Source organism: Ochlerotatus camptorhynchus, unplaced genomic scaffold (genome assembly GCF_037179485.1).
Source record: "Ochlerotatus camptorhynchus isolate MF236.1 unplaced genomic scaffold, CSIRO-AGI_Acam_v1.1 ptg000530l, whole genome shotgun sequence".
NCBI lineage: Eukaryota > Metazoa > Arthropoda > Insecta > Diptera > Culicidae > Ochlerotatus > Ochlerotatus camptorhynchus.
In genome coordinates, this window is record NW_027041014.1 from 4,067,974 (window position 1) to 4,093,217 (window position 25,244).

Here is a 25,244-nt window from a genome sequence, read left to right on the forward strand (position 1 = left end):
AGGCATCATCGCTCGGCAGATACGGGATGAGGATTATCGAGCCATTGGATGATTGGATCCCGCTGAACTGGGAGGGTGGTGGTCATTAATGTTCCACTGCTGGTGGAAATTTCGACGGTGGATCAACTCTCGGGACAACGATTAGAGTGTGCGGTCACAAAGTTTACCGATGAAATGAGGATTTGTAGATTGTGTGGATGGGAATTTGTTAAACCAACTCGGGTGGTCTTCATTCGCATCAAATAGGCCAGATGATTCCATTTCAAGTGAACTTCTTATCCACATATACATAATTGAACCGTCGTCGCTTGCCATCTTCAATCATCGCATTTAACGTCAAAACATGACGGGCAATTGTTTCCACAGCTCAGAAAAAGAGATACAATTGCACATCGCATCAACTACCCGTGTCATGTTTCGATCCCATCCGGAAATAGAAAATCCCTCGGCTCAGAATTCCCTTCACTTCATTCCTCACCAGTCATCGGCAGGGTGGGAGAAAGTTGCCAGCATCATCCGGCCGCTTCAATAGTGTTGAACTAGAACTGCTCTTGCCGGAGGGTGGAATGGGTTGTACCAATCTGGTATTTCACTCCTGTCTTGCTTCCTTCCAAAGCACCCTCGATTCCGGTTCGAAGCCAATCCAAACCCCCATCCGCTTCTTCCACATCCTTCACACAATAATCCACTAAAGTGCGACTATGATTAATGATCGGGAAAAACGGAGTTTTCTGAATAAATAAATATCAAATATGCATTTGTGTCAAATAAAAGTTTCCATTTGAATCCCATTGAAAAATAGTTTTTCTCGTTCTTCCCGGCTGCCTGAACCAGTGGTAATAACGGTTACTCGAGTATTGGCGCTCGGTAGGGATCAATACAAACACCGTCTACATTTGAGAAATCGGTCGAAGAATGGTGGGGTGAACCGGCAGCAGAGACACAATAAAATGCCACCATTGCCTGTCGACACAAAGTTGACTTCCATTTGTGCATGGAGGCAACTTCTCACCACACTTCCGGTTCGATGCCATTAGGTTGACCGCTTTCTGGTCTTATAAAACATTTATGTGTAACTGCATGTAATATGTATGCATATGGCGGCTGGGTGATAAATCGCCGAACGGTGGTGGCGGCGGTGGTTATGAAATTGTTGCCGTTGAAAATGGCACTGCAGATCCGAAGTTTGCTGACTGGTTGAGTGATTCAGCACATTGGGATATCCAAAATATTGGAATAGCGCAAGAATTGATTGTTGCCAACAGCACAATTCTCGATTTCTTTTTGGAAGGGACGCATCAGCTATTGTAAATAATGCATTTGATCATCAGTTTGGCGAAACTGGTAGCTCATACACGCATACTAGCACCACTATCAGGCTATCTGCTATACAAAAAAATCAAAAAAGTAATTTAGATTTCTTGCTTGAAATTCTAAAATTCATCAAATTAGTTCAACTGGTTATAAGCGCACACACATAAGGACGTTCCGATATCGCAATATATCGATATTTGATTCTATGCGAATCAAAGTATCGATATTACCGATATATCAAATTCAAAATATCGATATTTCGATATATCATATGATGTTTGCAAAATTTAAAAAAACGTAAAAAGAAAAAAACACAATTTAATTGAAATACATTTTTATTTCGTGAGCTGTGAAAGTACATCTGATCATTTAATTTAATTGAACCAGTCTGCATCGTCGACACTACTTAGAAATAGGATTTTCTCCCAGTGCTTTGGTGAAAGACGATTCCTGGTGGTGGTCACTGTAGCACCTGCTTTTGAAAACAGACGCTCACATGGTACGGAGCTGGCCATATTTACCATGTAAAGTCTTGCTTGCCTTGCTAGTACAGGTGTGGAAAAACTTGTTTCATATCCTCTCACAGCATCAAAGGATTGGTTTGCAGAGAGCCTACTGGATTCGCCAAATAAACGTCAAGCTCATCTCCTACAGTTGACTGATACTGATTGCTTTGAGCAAGTTGCTTATGATGTCCCCAGAAATCAAATTCTCCATCATTTTGTTCAGCCAGAATTTTGGAAGTGTAGATTTTTAAATCTTGGATCCAAAATTGTTGCTACAGACACCACAACATTTTGCTCAACTTGGCCAAACCTTTTATGTAGTTCTTTCATAAGACAGTCTCTTACGGTTCTTACAGCAGAAACGTTAGAGGAGAAATTTACATTTTTGGATGAAAGACAGTTTACCATGGGAATAACTTAAGAAACTGTCACATATTTATCCCCGCTGATGTCTCGTGTCATGAATTCAAAAGGTCTTAAAAGATTTAACAACTGCCGACATAAGCATTGGTGGACCGTTGGTGTCATCAATCAATATATCTGACACAGTTTTACGAAGCTCCAGAAACCTCTCTATCATGTAAAAGGTGGAGTTCTAACTCGTTTTAACATCAAGGATAAATTTCTTGATATAGTGATTCTTAAGAAAAATCCACATAATGCCCAACAACTTATGCGCCGATCAGTTGCGCGCCAGCTATCTTGATGAATATGTAAACAAACAAACGTCAAAAAAAAATCCGTATCGAACAGCAAATTTTCCGAGTTTGTTCTATTCATAACAGTTTCCAAATCCATACTTTCCATAACATTGACTAAATGTATCGAATTAAAGAAGAGGTACTTGGCCGACATGCATCAACCAATACGAAGTATCACGTGCTGTACGGGTTCTATTTCCTGGGCTTGTCCAAATCGCAATTGGCAAAAATGTACGGGAAGCATCACACTACAATTAGCAGCTGGATAAAACGTTATCGCGAAAGTGGATTGGTGGCTCGCAAAGAGAGAAGAAAAGTGTCCTTGCAGTTTGGAGCAAAGAAACGACGGTGGTTAATCGAACAGTTTAAAAAAAATCCGACATTATTCTTAGATGAGGCCAGGGATAGTTTTGAGAAAACTTTCAACTGCTCCATCAGTACGTCCTCTGTTTCCAGAATACTACACGAGCAAGGATATACGTGGAAAGTTCTAGAGCGTCGGGCGATCCAGGTTCAAGAATCTCAGATTTGTCATTTCGTCAATGAGCTGGCTGCAATAAACTGGGACCTACATCACCTTATCTTTTTGGACGAAGTATCGATCGACAACAGAGGTATGTTGCGGAATCGAGGCTACGCCAAGGTCGGCGAAAAATTGATTTACAGGGGTGAATTCAACCGCAAAGCCAGAGTATCCTTACTCTGCTTCTTGGGCCAGACAGGAATGAAGAACACGTACTTGACGGAAGGAACTTTCACGAGGGCAAAGTTCTTTGAATGTTGTCGTAGCTTTGCCAACAGTGGAGAAGTTTATCGACACCCTGGAGTTAATTCGGTCTGGATCTTGGATGGGTCTAGAATTCACTGCCATCGACGAATAGTTGAGTACCTCCGGTCATTGGGAATCCATGTTATCTTTTTGCCTCCGTATATACCGTTTTTCAATCCAATCGAGTATATTTTTGGATACTGCAAGAAAAAACTACAACGTGTCTATAAATACATTCACGAACTTTAACTGCACTCGTGTATTCCGCAAATGCGGATATCTGCCAGGTGGGAAATTCAATCCGGCAAACGGACTAAGTCAAAATATCGAATCATTGGGATTTGAGAATGTACGTAATAAGGATTAATAAACAATAAATCAAATAATCAAATGTTGTTCACCTTTTTTTATTTCATAAACTCAAAACAAAGAGATGTTCAATAAGCAACAGCTTCAATCAGTTGGTCGTCCCGAATGCGTATGGAATCGTTCGGAATCAGGATCAGCAAATCGTTATTGATGGTCGACATCGAAGCAGTCGGTCACTTCCTCGGCGAGTTTCTGCCCAAAGCTATCTTCAGATACAGCAATACTGCCAGACACATCTGCTAGCAATGAAGTGTTAGTTGCCTGCATCGTTTGCAATGCGGTCAAGCGCAATTGCATCGCCTTAGCATATGTCATAAGCTGGTCCAAATCTGCTTGCAGGCCATCCAACAATTGTTTATACCCTGAATTAACATTTTGGGCAATGCATACATCCTGACGAGTGTGATTCAGCACGTTTTGAGAGCATGAGGGAACCGTCTGGAACAAATGTATCAGATGTTGGGGAGGTCCTCGCAACTTCAATTCCTCTCGTTCAAGCGCGTCTTTAGTCAGTAAGTAAGAAGCCCATACAGAGCAGTTGATGTCCGATGAAATGTAGGATAGCTTGTAGAGTTCCTTCAACTCAGTGGACAAATTACTGTTTGCCTGGTTGGATGCTGCTCCTGCTCGGTCACGCTCCTCCGGTTTTATCAGCTGCACTCGCAGTGTTTCGTACATAGCGGCTGAGGTCACCGACTCCGAATAAATGTGCACAAACACGTTAATATCTCTGTTCAGAAATTTCTGCATTTTGTTTGGCTTTTCTAGCAACTGTAATGGTTTAAACGTGCGTTTCGAGGCTTTATCTTGGAAGGAGATGAACTTATCCATATCGCTGACTTCTGGGTTCAAATCATCATTCCAGTGCACGGTAAATTGATCAGCATCTCCACCAGCGAGTGATTCAAACACGGCCTCTCTGCGAATGAACTTTTCACAGTAATCCCATACAGTTTGCATTACCTCCTCAGCTGATTCACAGTTCACTTGCACTTTTCCCACAGAAGGACCTTTTTTGTGGCCCTTGAAGTTTCTGATGAATACAGTTGCTGGGAATCGAAATATTTGTTTTGGCTCCGCTTGTTCACTTTCACTTCCAGGGCTCCCGGGCGAAGCAGAATCCAGTGTATCCTGGAACGATCGTTTTGCCTGCTGCACATTTGATGGTCCTGCTTCTGCTTCCTCCTCCAGAAATTCTACCTCGTAGTCAACCTCCCGTCCCTCCAGTCCTACAAAAGTTGGAGACATATGCATGATGGCACATCTGAAAAAGAAACATTTATTATGAAATGCATTTCATTTGAATTGATACGAAAAATATTTTACCTGCGATTCAAAGCCGACGTCGAACGGGCACAGCAGAAATCAAATGAAGCCGCTAGGAAAAATGAGTTGACAGTTTGTTTTGTTTTGTTTGGTGAAGGGTAACTGATGGGTTGTTGACTATGTACGATTGCAAGTATTTTTTTTTTATTTGTTGATTTGCAACTGTTTTATGTGAAATTATGATTCACTGGCCCGAAATACATATAGGTAATAACGAGTTGAAGCTTTAAGAAGGGTAACGTCAATATTTAAAGACAATTTTTGAAGCAATATAAGATTTCGTTCGAGTCAACTATCAGTCACATACCCTTGCGCACAAAAGAGGGACAGCTGAGCAAATCAAGCTTTTGCTAGAATTTCTCGGGAACCACTACGCCGTTATTCGTTTGAACCTTACGTTATTTATCGGAAGCTTTGACGCTGTTTTCAAAATATTTCATATAGGTTCAAAGTATGTGCAATACACGGTAGGCGACGATTATCGAACGCATGGCAGCCACTACGTTACTGGCGTTATCCGTCACCACACTCACCACCTTTTCGTTATCGATTTCCCATTAATGTACACTTGCACCCGGAGTTGCACTATCCTTTCCCTCGACGTTTGACGATGACAGCTTGAGAAGATTGGGATGATGCACTTGCAGGTGCCGCGATAGGTTTGTCGTATTCCCGCTGTATTTCACATGTTTGCTACACAGCTTACACTTGGCAACCTTCCTAGAGATGAACTAGCCTAAGGCTAAAAATCTCTTAAATAAAGAATTAAAAAAAAAAAAACTTGGCAACCTTATTTGCCTCGATTTTTTCGAAGAAAATCCACACTCACTAGCTCATGGGGCCATTTTAATGACACTTTGATAGAGTCAGCTGAACACACGCGACACGCCTGTTCTACATGCAGGTCTCACTGATTCTGAAACGTCGTGCAAACAAACACAATCTTACAGTCTGCATTGCGGTCAGCATACAACGTAGCCAGTATTGAAACCTGTGTTAGTGAATGAATGCAGCGAGCGAGTGGATAGAAATTTGTCTCTCTTTCTCTCAACGATGCAGTAATTATCTCAATAGATCCATACCGTAGCTATTCATGTTTATTTGAGCATGTGTGGTCTCACACGTCAATGGCCATTACGACTACAAACTCTTCTTTGGATTATATCGTGTCTTTTACACACACAGCCTGTGTGAGGCAAGGTAGGTAGAGATGAAAGGTACACACTTAATTTTTTTTTTGCCGAGATGAGCACCACTGAGCAGCTCGGCATTTTATTTTGCTGGAAATTCAGCAAAAAATATGTTTGTTAGCTGAGATCTCGGCAAAATTCCCGTTTGTTAGCTGAATCTCGGCAAGTTTTTCACTGAGATCCAGCAAAATAAAATGCCGAGCTGCTCGGTGGTGCCCATCTCGGCGAAAAAATCTAAGTGTGTAGGGATGCTTAAATTGAAAAAAAAAAACATCATAGCTAGAAAATTATTTTAAAAGTTATAGGCATTCGATATTATAAATATCGAAATGATAATATCGATATTGGCACTATATTGAATCGAATATAGCGATATAAAAATATCGGATATCGGAAGAAAAATATCGATATTGCGACATATTGGATATTGGAACGTCCTTAGGCCTAGTGTGACTGAAACTTGTTCGTCGCGTACTTTGGCATGTAAATTCTTCTCGCGTAACATTTGAAACTATAAACTTTTGTAAACAGAACTTAAAGTCACAAAAATTTTCCAGATCTTTCCAAAAATTTGCTGAACTTTCCTGAAATTTGCAGAATTTTCCTGGAGTTCTGAAAATGTTTCTGTATGTTTCAAAACTTTCCAGAAGTTCATTTAATTTTTTTTGAAATTCACAGAATTTTTGGTCTTGTTCTTTAAATTCTTTAAAAACCTTAAAATATTCTATAAATGTCGAAGAAGCTGTGACGAGCCTGTTGAGGAGTGTTGGAAAAATCATAAGTCAAATGATATTTTTCAACTCTCATACGCTCTCAATATCACGCGTGATATCATGTTTGATATTGCTCCTTTGAAATTTTGAGACTATTCACAAGATGTAAGAATGAAGCTGATAGTTGATTCAACACCAATATGATTCCGTTGCAAATAATTTTCTAAGAAAGAGAATTTATAGCTAATAATAATAAGCTTAATAAGTATTGCGAATTGTGTTATTCGATTTGTTCGAGCGTATCGTAGGAAGGAGATTCTTAAATTCCCGTGGATTCCGCGTAAGTGTCTCTGCTTACGGGTCCACCCCTCCGTTTTTGGCCCTTCATACAGCGATATAGTGAATTCATATCGGTAGCTCAAATTGATCTTGCTATTAAGTGGAGCTGCATACAAGACAAGTCTTGAAAGGATGGTGGCTACCTTACATACATACATACATACAAGAGAATTTATAGCTAACTATCTCTCTACACTCTTTACCGATGGCAGGCACGAAGCTACTGCTGCCAGCAGTGACGGTAGTTTCGGGTTGCGTTCGGATGTAAAGCAAAAATCATGAAACTCAAACTCAGCACGGTCTGGTTCAAATTGTAGCTGATGAGTTTTGTTAGCTTGATATTCGTAGCTACGATACCACGGCATGTAAAATCATCCGCAGTTGCTTGCTTATTCATATTTGTCTAGGAAAATCAAGCGTGATCTTGGGCATTGCTGCAATTTGATTTTTTGACGTAGGACTACGTCTGTGATTTCTATACGGGGGTACACTTTGTGAAAACCGAAAATGGAACATGTAACAAAATTATGAAAGATTTTGAATGTTAATATCTCAGCTGCCACTGGACCAATTTCAATAATTTTATCGCCAATCGATCAGATATACTTCAACGCATCTGTTTATTTAAAACTTTATCATATTTTGAAATGTCACTATTGAAAATTTCACGAATCGCCGGCGCCGGTGGTGTAGTGGTAAGCGTGACTGCTTTCTCACCCCAATGGGTCTGGGTTCAATCCCAGCCGAGGTCGGTGGGATTTTTCTAAGGCATAAAAATCTCTGGTCACGTCTTCCTTCGGAAGGGAAGTAATGCCGTTGGTCCCGGCCCATGTGTGTTGATGAATGGGTGCGATATCCTACGCAGGTGTGGAAGCTGCCTTCCTGCACATTCAATTGCCATCAATGGATGGCAATCGATGTCCGTCGGTGATTGGCACTAGATTGCGGAACAGAGACCGACGTTAAATAAAAGAAAGGAAAGGAAAATTTCACGAATGTGCAACTGTTGCTATTATAATTAAAAGTATTACCGATTGCCTGCGAAAAGCGATTTCCCTAGCACAGATTTCAAAGTTAAATTCCATCCGGTCTCACCAAACGGTGTTTATACCATCGACGCGTGATGAGTGGTGGTGTTCTCCAGTACACAAAGAAAGGCTGCCTGCAAGCAGCAAGCTGCAGCCCACATGAGCATCCATAGAAGGAGAAAGAAGCCGCACCGCTATTGATCGGAAGAATATTTCGTGAGTTGGTGTGGGCCATCTATGTGAAGCGCGTCATTATAAAGAGTATAAACAGATAGAACCCCGCTCAAATTCCTATGCCTACACAAAACACTAGCTCCTGCTGTAGTTAACAAATAAGATTTATTATAAAAGACCACGTAGTCGTACGTTACCATTGCGTTCAACCCCACAGGGCTGCCCCTTGCAGTTTTTTTTTTTTTTATTTTTCCAATGCTGCCGTTGAGGTTCTGGAAACTCCATCGAAGTTTTCAGAATTTGGTGGGAACTCTGTCAAAATTCTGGAAAAACTGTTTAAGGGGAAGTCCGCCGCTCTGAAAAAAAAATACGTTTTGCTTTTCTAAAATGATCAGAAATCTAAAACAATAGTTTTTATTCTTACAAATAAAAATTCTAGTGCAAAAACATTTTCGTAAGTCACCATGAAATAAAGTTGGACTCAAAAAGCCACAAAACTTCGACGTTTCGGTTTTGGTGATGGTTCAATGTTGTTTTCCTGAAGAGATAGAAAACAAATGTTTACATATTTTCTTAAAAATCTAAGGAAATATCTTACTTTTAGGATTTTTGAAAAAAAAAAATTCAAATTTATTTTGAAAAATAAAAATGCGCAAAAAAAAATTCGAGGCGGTAAACTTCACCTTAAGGTCCTTGTTGCTCCAATGAAGTTTGGAAAATCGATCAAAAAGTACGGCGATTTTATAAGTTTTAGAACTTTACCTTCAATAGTTAGAACTTTCCTAAAGTTCTGGGAAGAACTTCCATGGAGTTACGGGAAGAAATTTTCGTAAGTTCATGGAAAATTTTCTCTCAAGTTTGTGTATGAACTTTGAGAGTTTTGGAAAGAACTCCCCTTAAGTTCAGGGAAGAAATTCTCTAAAGGTCTGAATAGAACGTGCCTCATATTCTGGGATGAACTTCCTTCCTTAAACATTCGAGATGAATATTTCTGAAGTTTTGTGAGGAACTTTTATGAAGTTCTACGAAGAATTTTACCTAGTAGCAAACTTGCTGCAAAACGGTTGAGATATCTTGTATGTGACACAGCTTTGTGGTGCTTTGAATTCTGAAGTTCTGAGAAGAACTTCCCTAATGTTTTAAGAAGAGCTTCCCGAATGTGTTGAGAAGAAATTCCCTCAGGTTTTGGAATGAACTTTTCCAAAGTTCTTGGATAAGCTTTCCTTAAGTTCTGAAAGATCTTACTTAAAGTTCTGGGATCATCCCAGAAGTCACGGGAAAATTTTACTACAGCTCTAGGAGGTACTTCCTTCAAGTTCACGGAAGAATTCCTTTAGAGTTCTGGGAAGATCATCCCTGAAGTCTTTAGACAATTTTCGTAAAGCTCTAGGAAGTACTCTTTAATGTTCTCTGAATTTTTTTTTTTTCAAAGTTCTGGGAAGAACTTGTCTCCAGTTTTGCGAAGAACTTCCCTGGAATTGAGGGAATTAGTTCCGTGAACTTGTAGGAAGGTCTTTTTTAAGGTTCTGACTGGGGGTGCAACACATCTAAATCTCAATTTAAGATGGCCGGAAAATTTCATGCTAGCGAATCAATCTACGAAATTTTTTTTTATCTCTTGCTTCTATTTACACCTACTCGCATCGCTCTTCACCTTTTTGTAGGAAATCTTCAACATCTTCATTAATCTTCTTTCTATCTACTAAGCGTGCGAGCATCTCACAACAGCAAAGCAAAATTTTTCCTGCATCTTAGATAGAGTCGCACCCCTCGGGTTCTGAGAAGAAGTTCCCTAAAGTTCTGGGAGAAGTTCCATAAAATTTTGAGAAAAGCTTCAATATCTGGGAAGATTTACTGGAGTTCTGAGAAAACACTTTCTAAAGTTCTGGAAAGAACTTCCCCATAGTTCTGAATATAACTTCCCCAAAGTAAGTTTTGAGATTAGCTTAACTAAAGCACTTGTTTTTCCCTTGATTTATTTTCCGTCGATCTTGTTTTTCGTACTGAGTACCAATGCTACCAACGCCAGGAAACGAACTCCCACACCTGGATCCTACCTATCGACCCATAAACTCATGGATTGGGGGAAAATGGCCTTACTTCGCTTCCGAAGGGAGGCGTGATCAGAGATTTTATGCATCAGAAAATCCAGATGGTGCCGACTGGGATTGAACCCAGACCCTCTGAAGTGAGAGTCGGTCATGCTTGCCACTACACAACCAGCGCTGCTATGGCCTTAAGCAACACAGCAAAAAAATAATTTTGATATCACGTCAAAGTGGATGCACTACAATCATGTCGAAAATATGGTGTAATATTACTTGCTTAAAAGGACAAAATTATCATTAATACAATGCATGAACTGACATTACGCTGCTTTTACTGCATTTGTTTATTTATGTGGTCATAAAAATTACATGAAATTTTCGACATAATTGTAGTGCATCCACTTTGATGTGATATCAAAATTATTTTTTTGCTGTGAATAGGAAGAACTTTGCTATAGTTTTGGAAAGAACGCCCCTTAAGTTCAAGAACGTTCTTGATGTTCTGGGAAGAACATCTCTCAAATTCTGGAAAAAAAACCTCCCTCAAGTTTTGGGAAGAACATCTCTGGAGTTCTGGATAAAACTTCCCTGGAGTTCTGGGAAGAACTTCTTTTATGTTTTGGGAAGAGCTTTCCTGAAGTTTTCGGAAGAATTTCCTTGATATTCTGGGAAAAACATCCCTAAAGTTCTGAGAAGAATTTCCCTGGAGTTCTGAAAAAACTTTTCTACAATTCTGGAAAGAAATTCCTTCAGTTCTGGCAAAAACTTGTCTCTAGTTGGATGATCCTAGGATGATCATAAATTATTTTAAAAACCAACATAAGGTTCCCTGAAGTCCTCAGGATTTTTTTACAAGACTTCAGGTTGATCTGGTACTATTTTTAAGATTTTTGAAGTTCGCAGACAATCCAGTAACGCCTGGTAGATAACATTTTCGTGGCATTGAGATCTACCACTGAAGGTTTATCTGAACTACATCAAACTATGGGAACAGGATTGTTTTGTTATCAAAGGAAGGGTTCTGATGCATGGTCATTATCGGTGTTATTTTTTGATTTGTTACGAAGAAATCCGTTTTTCACTGACGAAGGGGCACGCCTTTGCAGGGTGTTCCAGAACTCCGAAGAGTATAAAGATCGGGACCTTACAATTAGAGTCGGATCTTTGCAAAAATGGCAAAAATGACAACTGTAAAACAAATTGAATACTTCATCATTTCTCAATAGCAAGGGAGTAATACGACCTGCACTAAATTAAGTACACGGTTTTCACTAAACTAAGGACAAAGTTAACAGACTTCCCTGTTACTTGCAGAGATTTTCTTAAGTTCCCAGAATGTTCCTGGTGGATGCTGCAGTTCTCAGAATTTCCATGAAGCTCGCCGCCTTTAACACTCCGAACACGATGTCTCCTGTAAAATGTGTAATGGAAAATTTGCGATGTTTTAAAAATCATAGCTCTGCCATTTATTATTGAATTTCAAATATATTTCATTCGGTATCAATAGATTTAAAATCTATTGATACATTCCTGACCAATTATTTTTCAAACATTGACAATTTGTTGTTACACATTTTACCGGAGGCATAATGATCGGAGTGTGAATGAAGTTGGCAGAATATTTTAGAAATCCTTCGAATTTTCCAGAAAATTACAAGCATCCTTGAATTAATTAAAATATTCCTGAAGTAGACTTACTTGAAGTTCGCGGACTTTCCTGAAGATCTCAGATTTGCAGAACCTTCCAAAAAAGTGCTGAATTTCCTGAAATTCTCAGAATTTTCCTGGAGTTCATGAAATTTTTGATTTAAACTTTTCCAAACTTTCCATCAGTTTGTTGAAATTTTCTGAAGTTCACAGAATTTTTGTTGAAGCTCACTGACTTCACTTCACTTCCCAGAAATTCACGCATTTCACCTAGGTTTCGCAGAAGTCTGGGACAAGTCTTGGGACAAGGCTTGGGACAAGTCTTGGGACAAGTCTTGGGACAAGTCTTGGGATAAGTCTTGGGATAAGTCTTGGGATAAGTCTGGGACAAGTCTGGGAACAAGTCTGAGGGCAAGTCTTGGGACAAGTCTTGGGACAAGTCTTGGGACAAGTCTTGGGACAAGTCTTCGGACAAGTCTTGGGACAAGTCTTGGGACAAGTCTTGGGACAAGTCTTGGGACAAGTCTTGGGACAAGTCTTGGGACAAGTCTTGGGACAAGTCTTGGGACAAGTCTTGGGACAAGTCTTGGGACAAGTCTTGGGACAAGTCTTGGGACAAGTCTTGGGACAAGTCTTGGGACAAGTCTTGGGACAAGTCTTGGGACAAGTCTTGGGACAAGTCTTGGGACAAGTCTTGGGACAAGTCTTGGGACAAGTCTTGGGACAAGTCTTGGGACAAGTCTTGGGACAAGTCTTGGGACAAGTCTTGGGACAAGTCTGGGGGAAGTCTGGGGGGAAGTCTGGGGAGAAGTCTGGGGAGAAGTCTAGGGGGAAGTCTGGGGAGAAGTCTTGGGGGAAGTCTGAGAGGAATCTGGGGGGAAATCTGAGAGGAATCTGAGAGGAATCTGTGGGGAAGTCTGGGGAGAAGTCTGGAGGGAAGTCTGCGCGGGAAGTCTGGGGGAGAGTCTGAGAGGAATATGAGGGTAAGTCTAGGAGGAAGTATGCATGGAAGTCTGGGGGAAAGTCTGTGTGGAAATCTGTGGGGAAGTCTGGGGGAAAGTCTGGGGGGAAGTTTGGGGGAATTCTTGGGGGAAGTCTGGGGAAAAGTCTGAAGGGAGTCTGGGGGGAAGTCTTGGCGGAAGTCGGGGGGGAAATTTGGGGTGATATCAGGGGTAAATCTGGGGTGAAGTCTGGGGAGAAGTCTTGGGGGTAGTCTGGGAGACAGCCTGGGGGGAAGTCTAAGAGGAAATCTGGGGGGAAGTCTACAGGAAAGTCTGTGGACTTCATAGATGCTCACAGCCTTCGCTGAAATTCCCAGATTTTCCCTGAAAGTAGAAGAAATTTCCTGAAGTGTGCAGGACTTTACAATATGGTGATATGGTGAACTTCCCTGAAGCTCGCAGAATTTTATACGAGTTAATATTTTTTTTTTTGTATTTTTCATAACTTACCAGCATTTTCTTCAAATTTTTAGAAGTCTTAGGAACATTCATGAAGATCCCTGAAGTGATCAGAATTTGTCTGAATTTTCTTGTTTACTGAGCTTTCATGTAGATCTCTAAATTTTTCTTAATTTCACAAAAAAATTCTGAAGGCTTAGAATTTTCTTCGGGTTTGCAGGATTTTCCAAAAGTGAGGTGAACGTTTTAGAAAGTTTGCAATATTTTAGTAAAGCGTTTAGTACTTTCTTGTAGTTGTGGAGAATACTATAGGAAACTCACGGGTAGTTTAAAAGAAATTTTAGGCAGAATAACTTTGAAGTTTGAGACTTCCTTGAATTCCGGAGATTTTTTTCAGAAATCTTCAGACTTTCCAGAATCTCGTTGAATTTTTCTGAAGATCATAAACTTCCCCCAAAAGATAAAAGTTTCTTAAATTCGTTAAAATTTTTCGAAGTTCGAAGAATTTTCCTAAAGTTATCAAAGGTTCCCTGAAGTTTATATTTTGTTTCTTCATGTTGTACTCAGAACTTTCCTGAAGTTCGCAAAAACTTTCACATGTTTGTAGAACGTTCCGGAAGTTCACAGTTTTCTATGAAATTCACATTTTGTTTGCATCAATTTTTATGGAATAAGCAAAATTTACTGAAGTTACCACTATTGTTCTTTATTCAATCTTAAGGTTTTGTCCAAAATTTGAGCTTAATCAATAAACATTAACCCATTTGAAGCAATTTTACAGACTTGAACTTTGAAACAACATTTTCAAAGTTCTGCCTCTATGTGAAGTTGCAAACGTCTCAAACATCACCAATTCTAATGTCATAATAGGGAATAATTTTCTCAACAACTTTTCCGAAGCCTGAAAGACTACCCCAGTTGATCTTGAAAAGCTATTAGCATTTTATCGAAGACATCAAATCAAGAAGGCTGGCAACTCTGCCAGAATTCAAGCGACAGATACAGTAGCACTTCGCTCGAGTGAAGATGGAAGTACTGCATAGAAAAATCAGCAAATACACACTTTCTTCTTAGGTTGTATGTTTGCTATCAAATTAGTTCGAAGCATTTACATTTGCGCGGCAGATGACGCGATTGTGTCGGTCTCAGAGCGGTCGTATGAAAAAATGGAAGAGTTACCAGTCTTCTTGATATGTTGTCTTCGATTTTATGGAAGCGATTTTGAATTACTAACACAATTTTTCATGACGATATTCATAACTAAAACAATTAGTTTCCATTTACATCGCTAGCAATTTTCCAACCCTAGATATCAGTGACGGTATACAATTTCACTCCGCCTTGGCAACATTTTTTCCCGTAGGCAATAAACCTTCCATGAAGGCTACTGAACAAATCCAAAATCTAAATATCGCAGAGGAAGCACCCGATCAGCACCGAGGAAAGGGATTTCTGTGGAATTATCCGGAATCCTCTGCGCAGCAATGTAAAATCATACCCCTGCCACTGTCCCAGTTTGGATGAACTGAGAATAGTGCTCAAAGTAGACCGAACCGAAATATGAATTTACATCAGTTTCTGGTTGCGGTAGCTGCTGTGCCATAACTTTGTATGCATGTAAGTCCATCAAGGGCGGACTCCGTCAGGTGTGAATATAATAACGCAGAAAGTTGGTCGTGGCATAGCGAGTGGACGCATATAATTGAAATATCCACACATGTTAAGCAGAAGGGGTTGATTACAACTTTGGATGACTTCCGGTTACCATCGATGACGTCGACCTACTTAATTAAAACAAATTTAATTACATTATGCATCGGTGGTGTTCCAGAATCACGTGACGCGATTTAAATAACAAATTTCCTGTTGGATCCGCATCGTTAGCACACAGCACCTTGTGCATTCCATCAAGGTTCCTCAAACTGCTGGCTGCAGCAGGTTTCACTTTACAACCCACCTGGTGTAACCTGTCGAGTTGAACACAGCAATCGTTTATTATCATTGACACGGTGTTAATTTTTTAACCGGGTGTCTTACGACATCACCCCCCGGCGGCATCTTGTACCAAGCGTCCAAGCGTCTTGTACTTACCGTCAAGATGAAGCCCTTCCCTAAGAGGAATCACGTGTCGTTGCCGTCGTCGGTGGAATTCCTCGCACCTTGTTGCGTGACGTCATTTATATGCGCTGAACCCGATGCTGTGGCAGCTCTCGCAACCTAAACCTAACTAGTTGCAACTTGGTTGTGAAGGTGGTAACCATGGTCGTATGTAAGGGGTCAAATCTGTGGGTAGTCACGACACAGGACTTGGGGGACAAGATTCGAGGACTGCAATCGAAAGTTCATAAGGATGTTTCACAAGACTTGTGGAAAATCAACAGAACTTAAGAGGCTACTTACCCAAGTAACGTTTGAAGTTTTATCGTGGTTTTAACGCATGCTTGGGAACTGCAGTCATAATGACGAACTTCATTTGAACTAAAATTCCGGATCAAAAGAACCCCACCCTCGCAATGAACCCTTGGCACGACATCTCTGTGGCAATGATGCTCTCGTTACTTACGAATTCCCAGAGGCACATTAGTCTTGCTCACTTTCGATGCTGCTCGGGTATGTTGGGCTATATACACCTACTGCAATTCAACCTCAACCTGTTTTGGACACGTAAACCTACTGCTGCCGTTGCTGGTGTCGGAGAAAATCACTGTCTTGGCTCGTTTTCCCCCATCATCGTCAGTATCACCCAAAAAGAAGAAGAAGAAGAATAACAAGAAGAACGAGCAGCGACTGCAGCAAAGCGAGCGTAAACACTTCACTTGAAACTTCTCCCGAATAAGCTCCGGGTCTCGTTCGAGGTTCGGGTAGAGGTACCACCACAATAGGGACTAAGTGTGCAAAATAAGGCATTAGCGGGAACCCGGTGAAAAACGGGAGTATCATCGTGCATACCGTATGTGCTGCGGCGGGTGCAGGGTAGGACTTTTCGTGTTACACCAATCAGCTCAACGCTTTTACGGTGCCTTCTTCGTCTTTGGAGGTGGAGCTGCTGCTGCTGCTGCTGTTGCTGCCTGGTGAAATATGACGTGTTGGAAAAGCAGAATTCAACCGTAAGACTTTAGTGGCAAAGCAGAACCATGGCAAGGGTCTGTTGTATGAGACGTGAATACTTAATGCGGTCGTCTTGCGCTAAAACAAACACGCCAAAAGGCGAAGGGACGAGTGTGGATGTGACGGTGATGAGGGAGGAGGGTGATGGAGCTGAGACCATGCATTACGAGGCAGCAATCGTTGCTTTAGTTGCTCCTCAGGGGGAGGGGAAAGATTTACAGGGATGAATTTATTTTGTCGATGTTAGAAACACAGCATGTGAAATTGACATCAGCAATGGCTTCTACCAATGTAAATTCGGTTATATGGTTTTAAATTAACTAGAAACTGATTTTATTTTCATTTCACAGAAATGATTAGCTCAATTTGTCAAATCAAATAAAACAGCAAAAGGGTTTATCTTCCATTTAATTCCACTTAATTAATTTTGGTATCCATGACAGATACGTATTTCGACTACAATGTGCAGTCTTCATCAGTGTCATTCCCACTAAAGAACTTATCAAAATCTAACCCCCTTAAGTACTCATTGTAGTCGAAATACGTATCTGTCATGGATACCAAAATTAATTAAGTGGAATTAAATGGAAGATAAACCCTTTTGCTGTTTTATTTAGCATTCCGCTAACAACCCAATTTCATTACTTCATTATGATGGCTACCAAGCCTTTGGGGATTTTCCTTATTAGAGATTTGTATAGATTTTTCTCCTTTAGCTTACTTAAATCTTTGGTTTTTATTAGTTAGGTAGGTTCCGATTCAACACATTGTAGTTTCATTTTTATACCTATGATCTTGACTTTTTTACCTAGGGGATGAGTACTTAAGGGGGTTAGATTTTGATAAGTTCTTTAGTGGGAATGACACTGATGAAGACTGCACATTGTAGTCGAAATACGTATCTGTCATGGATACCAAAATTAATTAAGTGGAATTAAATGGAAGATAAACCCTTTTGCTGTTTTATTTAGCATTCCGCTAACAACCCAATTTCATTACTTCATTGTCAAATCAGCTAACATCATAAGCCTATGAAATAAACAGAATCAAACCATCCATAACAAGTGTCAACTAAAAAAGGGGATGAAAATAATGGGTCGGAAAAAAACACCAGTAAAGTTTGATTCAAACTGATTTAGTTCATTCAAAAGGTTAACTCAAGTCTTCAAACTAAGCTTAGTGAATATTGGCATACGGTCAATATTCCACCGTACGGCGCAGCTTAGTCATGATATTGGAACATGAACGTTGGACGGCTGCCACTTTGATTTTCCGGATGCAGCTTTTGATCCTGTTGGTGAGTTGCTTGGTGTCCTTGGCCCTCCAATTATCCTTATATACCATGGAGGACCGATAGGACAGCACTGCAGCAGATTTGTCTGATTCCGGTCGTTTGGCACATATGGTATATTTTGGCTTTTCGCCGTACTTCCGGCTCATCCAGCGGAGTTGGGACCTCACGGTTTGGATTTGCTCGTCAGTGTTCTCTGGGGATCTGGTTTTCTTTATACACTATTCTCTTCTTCCTTAGAGTCTCGCAGATGTGTGACCTTGAACCACGGAACTTTCTGGCCGCTTCCCGTTGACTTACCGAAACCTTGTTATTGAAAATTGTGTACCTCTCTTCTGAGTTACCGCCATGGATGCCAGGATACGATAAACGGTGGATAACGGAACATTTTCCCTATTAATATGGTCCACCGTGTACTTGTTTTCCACGATCTTCGTTCGCTTAAAGAAATATACAATGCGCGCGCAGTTCTTCCTTTTTCGACGGCATGTTAGAGTGAAATAAAGTGTGTGACAATTTTCTGGAGGGTGTAAGGATTTATTCATCCAAGGTGATATTTCTATGCGAAGGTTTTTGTTCTGTTAGAAAAGTATTGGAATCATTCTCATTTTTGTCGTTAGATTGTCAATTGAGCAGAAATCGTTAGGAAAACATAGTTGCGATGTCTTTGAGGTTCCATTAATGAAGTCATTTCCAATAGGCCTTATTAATAGAAACTAAACGATCGATTCAACCTCTGGTGGTGAATAAGAGAACGTCAAAAAGAGTGTTGTGAGCATAAATTTTTGCCTTGAGACATAGGAAGCGGAACACTTTTTTACTTTTCCTGATAAATTTATTCATCTGAGATGCTGAAAAACTTAATCTACAGTTGAAAAATTTAATTCTGTAACGTTTTTGGTAAGATCCTGCTGGTGTCCAGGAATATTTTTGTTGAGAAAAATGAAAAATTATAAAAATGCCTTAGTGGTTATGATCTTCCGGATTTTGTGTGTGTGTGAATAGTTAAGGTGCAAATCAGTTCAGATTTGTGGAAAATCGTACAATAAGACAATTACCGATGGAAATTGGCAAGATTTTGAATGAAAAATGCTGTTATATGCGTTGGGGAAAATATTCTGATGTAAACAAACGGTTTGGTTGACGTTTCTTCTCGAACTCGCGTGGTGCACTCTACGTTGGTGGTGCATTAAAAAGGCGTATAAGACGTCAACTCTACCCACTGAAATATTTTTTTTCCAGAAGAGGTGATAGTAGCTCTAAGGAGATAAACACCTAGTTTGTGCTAGCCATCACTACGCGGTAGCACCAGGGCTGGTATCGAGTCATTTTTTAGTGACTTGCTCATTTTTTTCAAGCCAGTCACTAAAAAGTATTCTTTTTTAAGGCCAAGTAGCTAAATTCACTTCTTCTTGTAATCAGTCACTATATTAAACTTTTTTAACCTGAATTTATTTCAAGATTGATCACGATTTGCTTTGTGACGTTTAATCGTCTTTATCTATCTACAGGGTGACTCTACTCATTTCTCTAAATAACATTACCTGAGTTTTCCGAGTTTCTCCAGAACTTTAACGGAAAAATTCCAAGCTTATAATAAGAAAGCTATTTTTTAAATGCGTTGAAAATATGCATTTTTGTGAAGATAAAAAAAAAAAACAGCAATTAACCTAAACGTTTTTAAGTCATAGCAATCACAATCACAATTAAATCCATGGAATGTTGAAGTTCATCACTTACTTAATTTCTCACTTTGATAAAGTTAAAAAAAAACTTACTTAATTTGAGTAAGTCCTTGATCTTAAAATATTCAATATCTTGAAGTTTCGTATTCAATGTTCAAGTTCAAGATATTGGACATTTTCAAAGTGTCAGGTACTTCACAGGTGTCAAGCGAACTTGAGAAATATATAAAACTTGAGGAGTGTTGTGCAAATTTTAAAGAAGTTCTAAGCACCTCAGAAAAGCTACATCTAGAGATCTTTGGGAAATTTCGGATTTTAAGGGCAGTTCTCGAAACTTTAGTCCAGTCTTTTGGGGCAGTTTAAAGATCTATATTTTTTTTTTTACTTGTAAAGTTTGTTTGTTCTTCAGAAGGTTTAAAAAGTAATTACAAAATAATTATTCAAACTTCGATATCTAATTCGAATTCTAATGAGGCTATGTCAACAACATTATTACACAACATAACAAAGGTGACATATTTTATGAACAATTTGAGTATTCCATGTCTTTTGGTTCTTTCTATGTCCCCTTCTATCGAGAGTGTACGCCATCCATTGAGTATAATCGTTATCTTCCGCTGCAGCAGTCTCCAAGCTGGCTCCACGCGTACGCATTCACTGAACTTGTGCTGCAGTGTTTCACAGGCAGCGTTACAGTGGAGGCAGTTTTCACCATCGGTTCTGTTCATTCGGTACATCAGTTTTCGGTGCTCAATTTTTCCGTTGACTAACAAGAATAAGGCACTTCGTTCACTTGAATTCAGCTGTCATATGGTTATATTTGTCCAGATTTGCCGCCAATTTGCTGCTGGCTACTCACGAGTAACTTAGGGTGTTTCCGTTTGTTCGATGAAATGGTTATGAATACTATTGGCGGTAAGGGAGTGTTGGGAGATTTAAAATGATAAGTTTGAGGCAAGGACAGTCTGCGGGAGGGGTGGGATTTTGGTGAGTGAGAAAGGACCTATAGAAGGGAAGGGAAGCGATATCACTCACATGTCGATTAAGTAGCAGCGCCTTGCACTTTAAAGCTGGCAAGTGCAGTTTCAAGCCACCTGCTTCTCTGCTACAGAAAGGTTCCCATCGTAGAAGTCAGTTTTGCCGTATGAGCGGCAGTTAGTGTGAGAATGGATGCGAGATACCATATCTTTGATGTGATGAATGTGTTGAGCAGGATCACTTTTTGGTGCAAGGTGAGAGTACGGAGAGAGTGGAGATAAATCGGCCGAGAGAATTTATCGACAAGCTCATCCCAGTTTAACTTGTTCATCAGCCGTATCGAGTTAGCGAAAGTCACCCCCAAAATACGAACGGTGTTTTCGTTCCGAAGCCACGGCACTCTGAGTGGCAAGACGTCAGTGTAGTCCACTGATATCGACGCAGATTTCTCTAGGCTCAGCCTTGCACCAGAGGCACGTTCGAAATGTTGAAATGTCTCACGTATCAGTTCCATTCTTGCCAGGCATGTGCTGATCACCGACACATCATCGGCATATGCAACAACGAGATCAGGTCCACATATCTCCTCGAGCCGCTTCATCAATGGGTGTAGATAGAGGACGAATAGATGCATGGAGAGAGGGTCCCCCTGGCGAACCGATCGCTCGATGGGGAATGCTTCTGTAAGATGCCCGTTTATCAACAGGCGAGAGGACGACAAATCTCCGATTTTGCTTAGTAGACGAACGAGATTCGGATTGAACCCGAGCGAGCACATGTTACGAAAAAGAAACGACCGGTCCACTACGTCGAAAGCGTGACGGAGATCGAATGATGCCAGTAAACTTCGTTGTTTACATTTGGGAATCAGCTGGGAAGTTACCTGAAAGTGCCTCGTTTATGACGAGTGTGATTTCTCTCCAGATGCCATCGAAAGTTTTGAGATAGAACTCTCGTGGTAAAGAGTCTCCTCCGGGAGACTTGTTCGAGCTGCTAGTCTTGATGGCTGTGTATTATACTGATGCAAATTTTGACATTTTCGCTCCACAGTGCTCAAACGGTTCCAAATCGCGTCCTGATTAGTCTCCCAAAATTTGAACTCATTTAAAAAGAAACTGACTTGGCACAAACCATTTGAAGTTAATATGGAAATTACTATAGGAAAACCAAATGTTTTGTTCATATCCATCTAACAATTCACCATATCGCTCTGCTTTAAAAAATGATAACTGAGCTCGTAGAAAATTTTCTCAGCTACAACTTTGTCCTGAACCACTTTTCAATATAATGTAAGCATCAAAAGTTATCAATAATTAAAGCCACTTATTCTTACGATTATGCTCAATCAACTGTTCAGCAGGCAACATTGGTGTTTCTGGCGCTTGGAATAGAGGACAAGAATCATGGCTACTATGTCACACTGCAAGATACAGTGTTGCTGACAAAACAGCTGCTTGATCATGCCAGAAGTTTATCAATCTCTTAAACAATTAATAACTATTTTATTTGACGTTTGGCTCAACAATTATATTCTGCAAAGTTGAAGCTGAGAAAATTTTCCATAAGTTTAGCTTTTGAATTTTTGAACAGTGCCATATGGAAAAGGGTAAGAAGACAATGAACAAAAAGTTTGGATTTCCCATAGTAATTTCCATATAAACTTCAAATGGTTTGTGCCTAGCCAGTTTCTTTTCAAATGAGTTCAAATTTTGGGAGATTAATCAGGACCCGATTTGGAACCTTTTGAGCACTGTGGAGCGAAAATGTCAAAATTTGCATCAGTCTACTGTGTATATATCAGCCGGAGTTATCTCATTCATACAGGACTCACTTACTGGGTCGTTTTCAGGGATCAGTCTCTCGCATTCGAATGTGTCTGCTGCTGCTCTTTCCGTCTCACCCGCAGCGTATAGCGATTGGTAGAAGCCAAGCATGTGTCGTTCGATCGCACCAGGATCATCGATGAGTTGGTTATCGTTGTCTCGCAGTTGTGTGATGGTTGTTTTTTTCCTACGCCTATCGCCCAGCTGGAACATTGAGATCGGTTCTCCAGAGATGAAGGACTCGTTTACGCGCATGAATGCTTGCGTGAAGTTGCGCTGAAGAGTCAACATTTTTGCTTTTACGCGATTTATTGTTGACAACATCGCAGGGTTTTGGTAGTAGCCATCGTACGCTCGCCGTAATTCTCCATATAGACGTTGGTGTTCCTGATGAAAATCGTCGAAAGCAGCCTTTGATTTCCAACGGATCCAGTATTGCCAGCGTACCTGGAACTCGTGAATGTTGTCCGTTGTCAACAGGTGTGGACGTTGCGACCAAAAACCACGACCAGGTTCGCGGCTTGATTGAAGAAGACAAATTCGCGTTGTTACGGCTTTATGGTCAGAAAAACAGCAAACATGCGCATCAGCTGTTCTCAACTGACTTCGTAGACCCTGGCTAACGTACAAACGGTCTAGGCGAGAAGATGAGTTGTGTGTAATGTACGTGTAGCCCGGTATATTTGGACAGAGTTGTTCCCAAACATCGAGGAGCTGCAGCTGCTGTTCGGTTGCGAGGAGAGCGGGGCTGTGATTGTATCCCGTTGCATCACGTTGTCGTAGAACACAGTTGAAATCGCCAGCTATCAATGTGTGCTCTGTGCGATGTCGGAGATAGTAAGCGAGAGTATTGATGAAGAAACGCTCCCTCTCCGCTCTAAGGGTCGTACCAGATGGAGCGTAAAGGTGTATTTACATATTGTAGTGTTCTGCACCCGTAGTGCAATCAGCCGTCCGTCTAAGCTCTTCTCGACGTTTGAGAATTTCAGGTGCTCTTTCAGCGCTATTGCCGTCCCCCTTCGTGAGTGATCTACATTGCACACGACGTTGTAGCCAGGCAAGCTGAGTTCCTCGTTCTCTACTTCCTGCAATAGTGCGATGTCTATATCCATCGTTCGTAGAAAAGTTCGTAGTGCGTTCAGTTTTGTTGAGTTGGTGATGGTGTTGATATTAATCGAGGTGATATTATAGCTGCTGAGATCCATTATAGTTCGTTGTCTACCTCCTCGTTCGCATCGTCATGTCGTTGCTTTTTGCCTGGAGGACGACCACCTCGGCGCTTGTAGCTTCCCGAAGTCGATGACCCATCTGTTTCGTTTCCGTCGCTGGTTTGACGTGTGACCATTCTGCTGATTGAACCTATCAAAGCCGGCGGTGCCATGAGAGTAGCACTTTGTTCGGCAAGGTTTGTTTTCGCCAGTTTCGGCTCGACAGGGTTGTGTGTGGACAGCTTCGGAGCAGTTAGCGCAGGTTGAGTTGCACTTGGTCTTTGGGTCAGTGGATTGATTCGTTGCTTTCCCCCCTCACTGGGCTTCGGTCCAAACGGTTTGACGAATGGTGTTTTCTGCGTCGTTGCAGAGGCTTTTGATTTGATTTCGGTTCCGGTTGTTTTGCCACATTGGCATACGTGTACGTTTTTTGCACAAGCAATTTTTTGTTTTGTACACAAGAGATGCCATTGTATACAAATTCGCTGCAATGGCGGCACGTTTGCAGCTGTCCGATATATGTCACACTCGTTGACTGACCGTCGATAGTGATGAAGCTTTCGATGTTGCGCTTAACCATAATGCGCGCGATGCGAGCGCCAGTCGGACGCCCAGCAAAGCGATATTTTCTATCCCAAACATGATCGGTGACCGAGAGCACTTCACCGTAGGCGCAGAGAAATTCAGTAATTTGTTCGTTTATGATACTTTCGGACAGGTCCGTCAGCTTCACCTCAACCGCCCCGTCCTCCATTGTGATCCGAAGCTTATAGGTTTTGCCGTCTACTTCCGTCTCGTACTTGTTGTCGTGTTCTGCTGCAATTCTCTGCGCTAGCTCTAGGTTGACGACCTCCACAAAGGCGCATCCAAATACCTTACTTGGCTGGAGACGAAGAACTTCTTCGTATTGTAGACCCAATTCGGTAGCAACAAAGTCATGAAGCTCATCATAGGATGGCTTCTTTGGCACGTTCGAATAATCGATGCGAAACGTGTTTTCACGTCGAACACTCATCGCGGCAATAATCGCGACGAAAAGAACACGCGAAAACAACCACTAAAACGAGGCGAACCGAAAATTGAAAAAAAAAAACTATAGCTTGCATGTGGCTTCCAGGGAAATAAAACGTCTACTCCGCTTGGAAGTTGAACGCTAACTACAATCGTAAATTTAAACAAAAAAACAGGATTGTTCTATGATGTGCTGAAAAAAAATCGAGAACGCTTAAGATCTTCCGAGAATTTCAGGGAAGTACAGAAACCTTCAGAGAATTTATGAAAATTTCAAAAATATTTCAGGAACTTCGCTGAAGTTCAGAGAATTTCTGGGAAATTTAAAGGTGTTTATGGGAATTCCATTTATTTCCCAGCAGAACGGAGATCTTTAAAAGTATTGAGTGTTTTAGGAAAGTTTCGAGACGATCAAGACTGATCAGAGCATCAAAGGGCAGTTTAAATAAGGCTTGTACTCGAAAATATGCACCATTTTTATCCGTGTGTAACTTTTTTATCCGTCGGTGAAAATTGATGTAAATCTGGATATAACTAGTTTGAAATGAATTGTTTACATGTGCAAGATTTCATAACAATCGGTTTGGTGGTTATTGAGATGTCATCGAAACAAGAA

At 40.7% G+C, this 25,244-nt stretch overlaps 1 protein-coding gene and 1 pseudogene across 1 annotated transcript; one reads left to right on the forward strand and one right to left on the reverse strand.

The window, feature by feature from the left end:
- Nucleotides 1–2,639: 2,639 nt before the first annotated feature.
- LOC135713035 (uncharacterized) lies at nucleotides 2,640–3,657 on the forward strand (annotated as a pseudogene).
- Nucleotides 3,658–3,803: 146 nt separating this feature from the next.
- Nucleotides 3,804–22,700, reverse strand: LOC135713036 (uncharacterized). The gene is made up of 2 exons (XM_065236110.1): nucleotides 22,487–22,700; nucleotides 3,804–4,888 (listed from the first exon to the last, which is right to left on the reverse strand). Exons 1-2 carry the CDS (start codon nucleotides 22,698–22,700, stop codon nucleotides 3,804–3,806), a joined length of 1,299 nt encoding a protein of 432 aa, XP_065092182.1.
- Nucleotides 22,701–25,244: the final 2,544 nt, after the last annotated feature.

What these genes read in the sequence shown, in the direction of transcription:
- LOC135713036 (XM_065236110.1), bottom strand. Translation starts at nt 22,700, where the DNA reads ATGTTGACTCTTCAGCGCAACTTCACGCAAGCATTCATGCGCGTAAAC. An exon ending in CCAATCGCTATACGCTGCGG is followed by an intron (nt 4,889 to 22,486) that starts GTGAGACGGAAA and finishes CAACTTTTGTAG; the next exon opens with GACTGGAGGGACGGGAGGTT.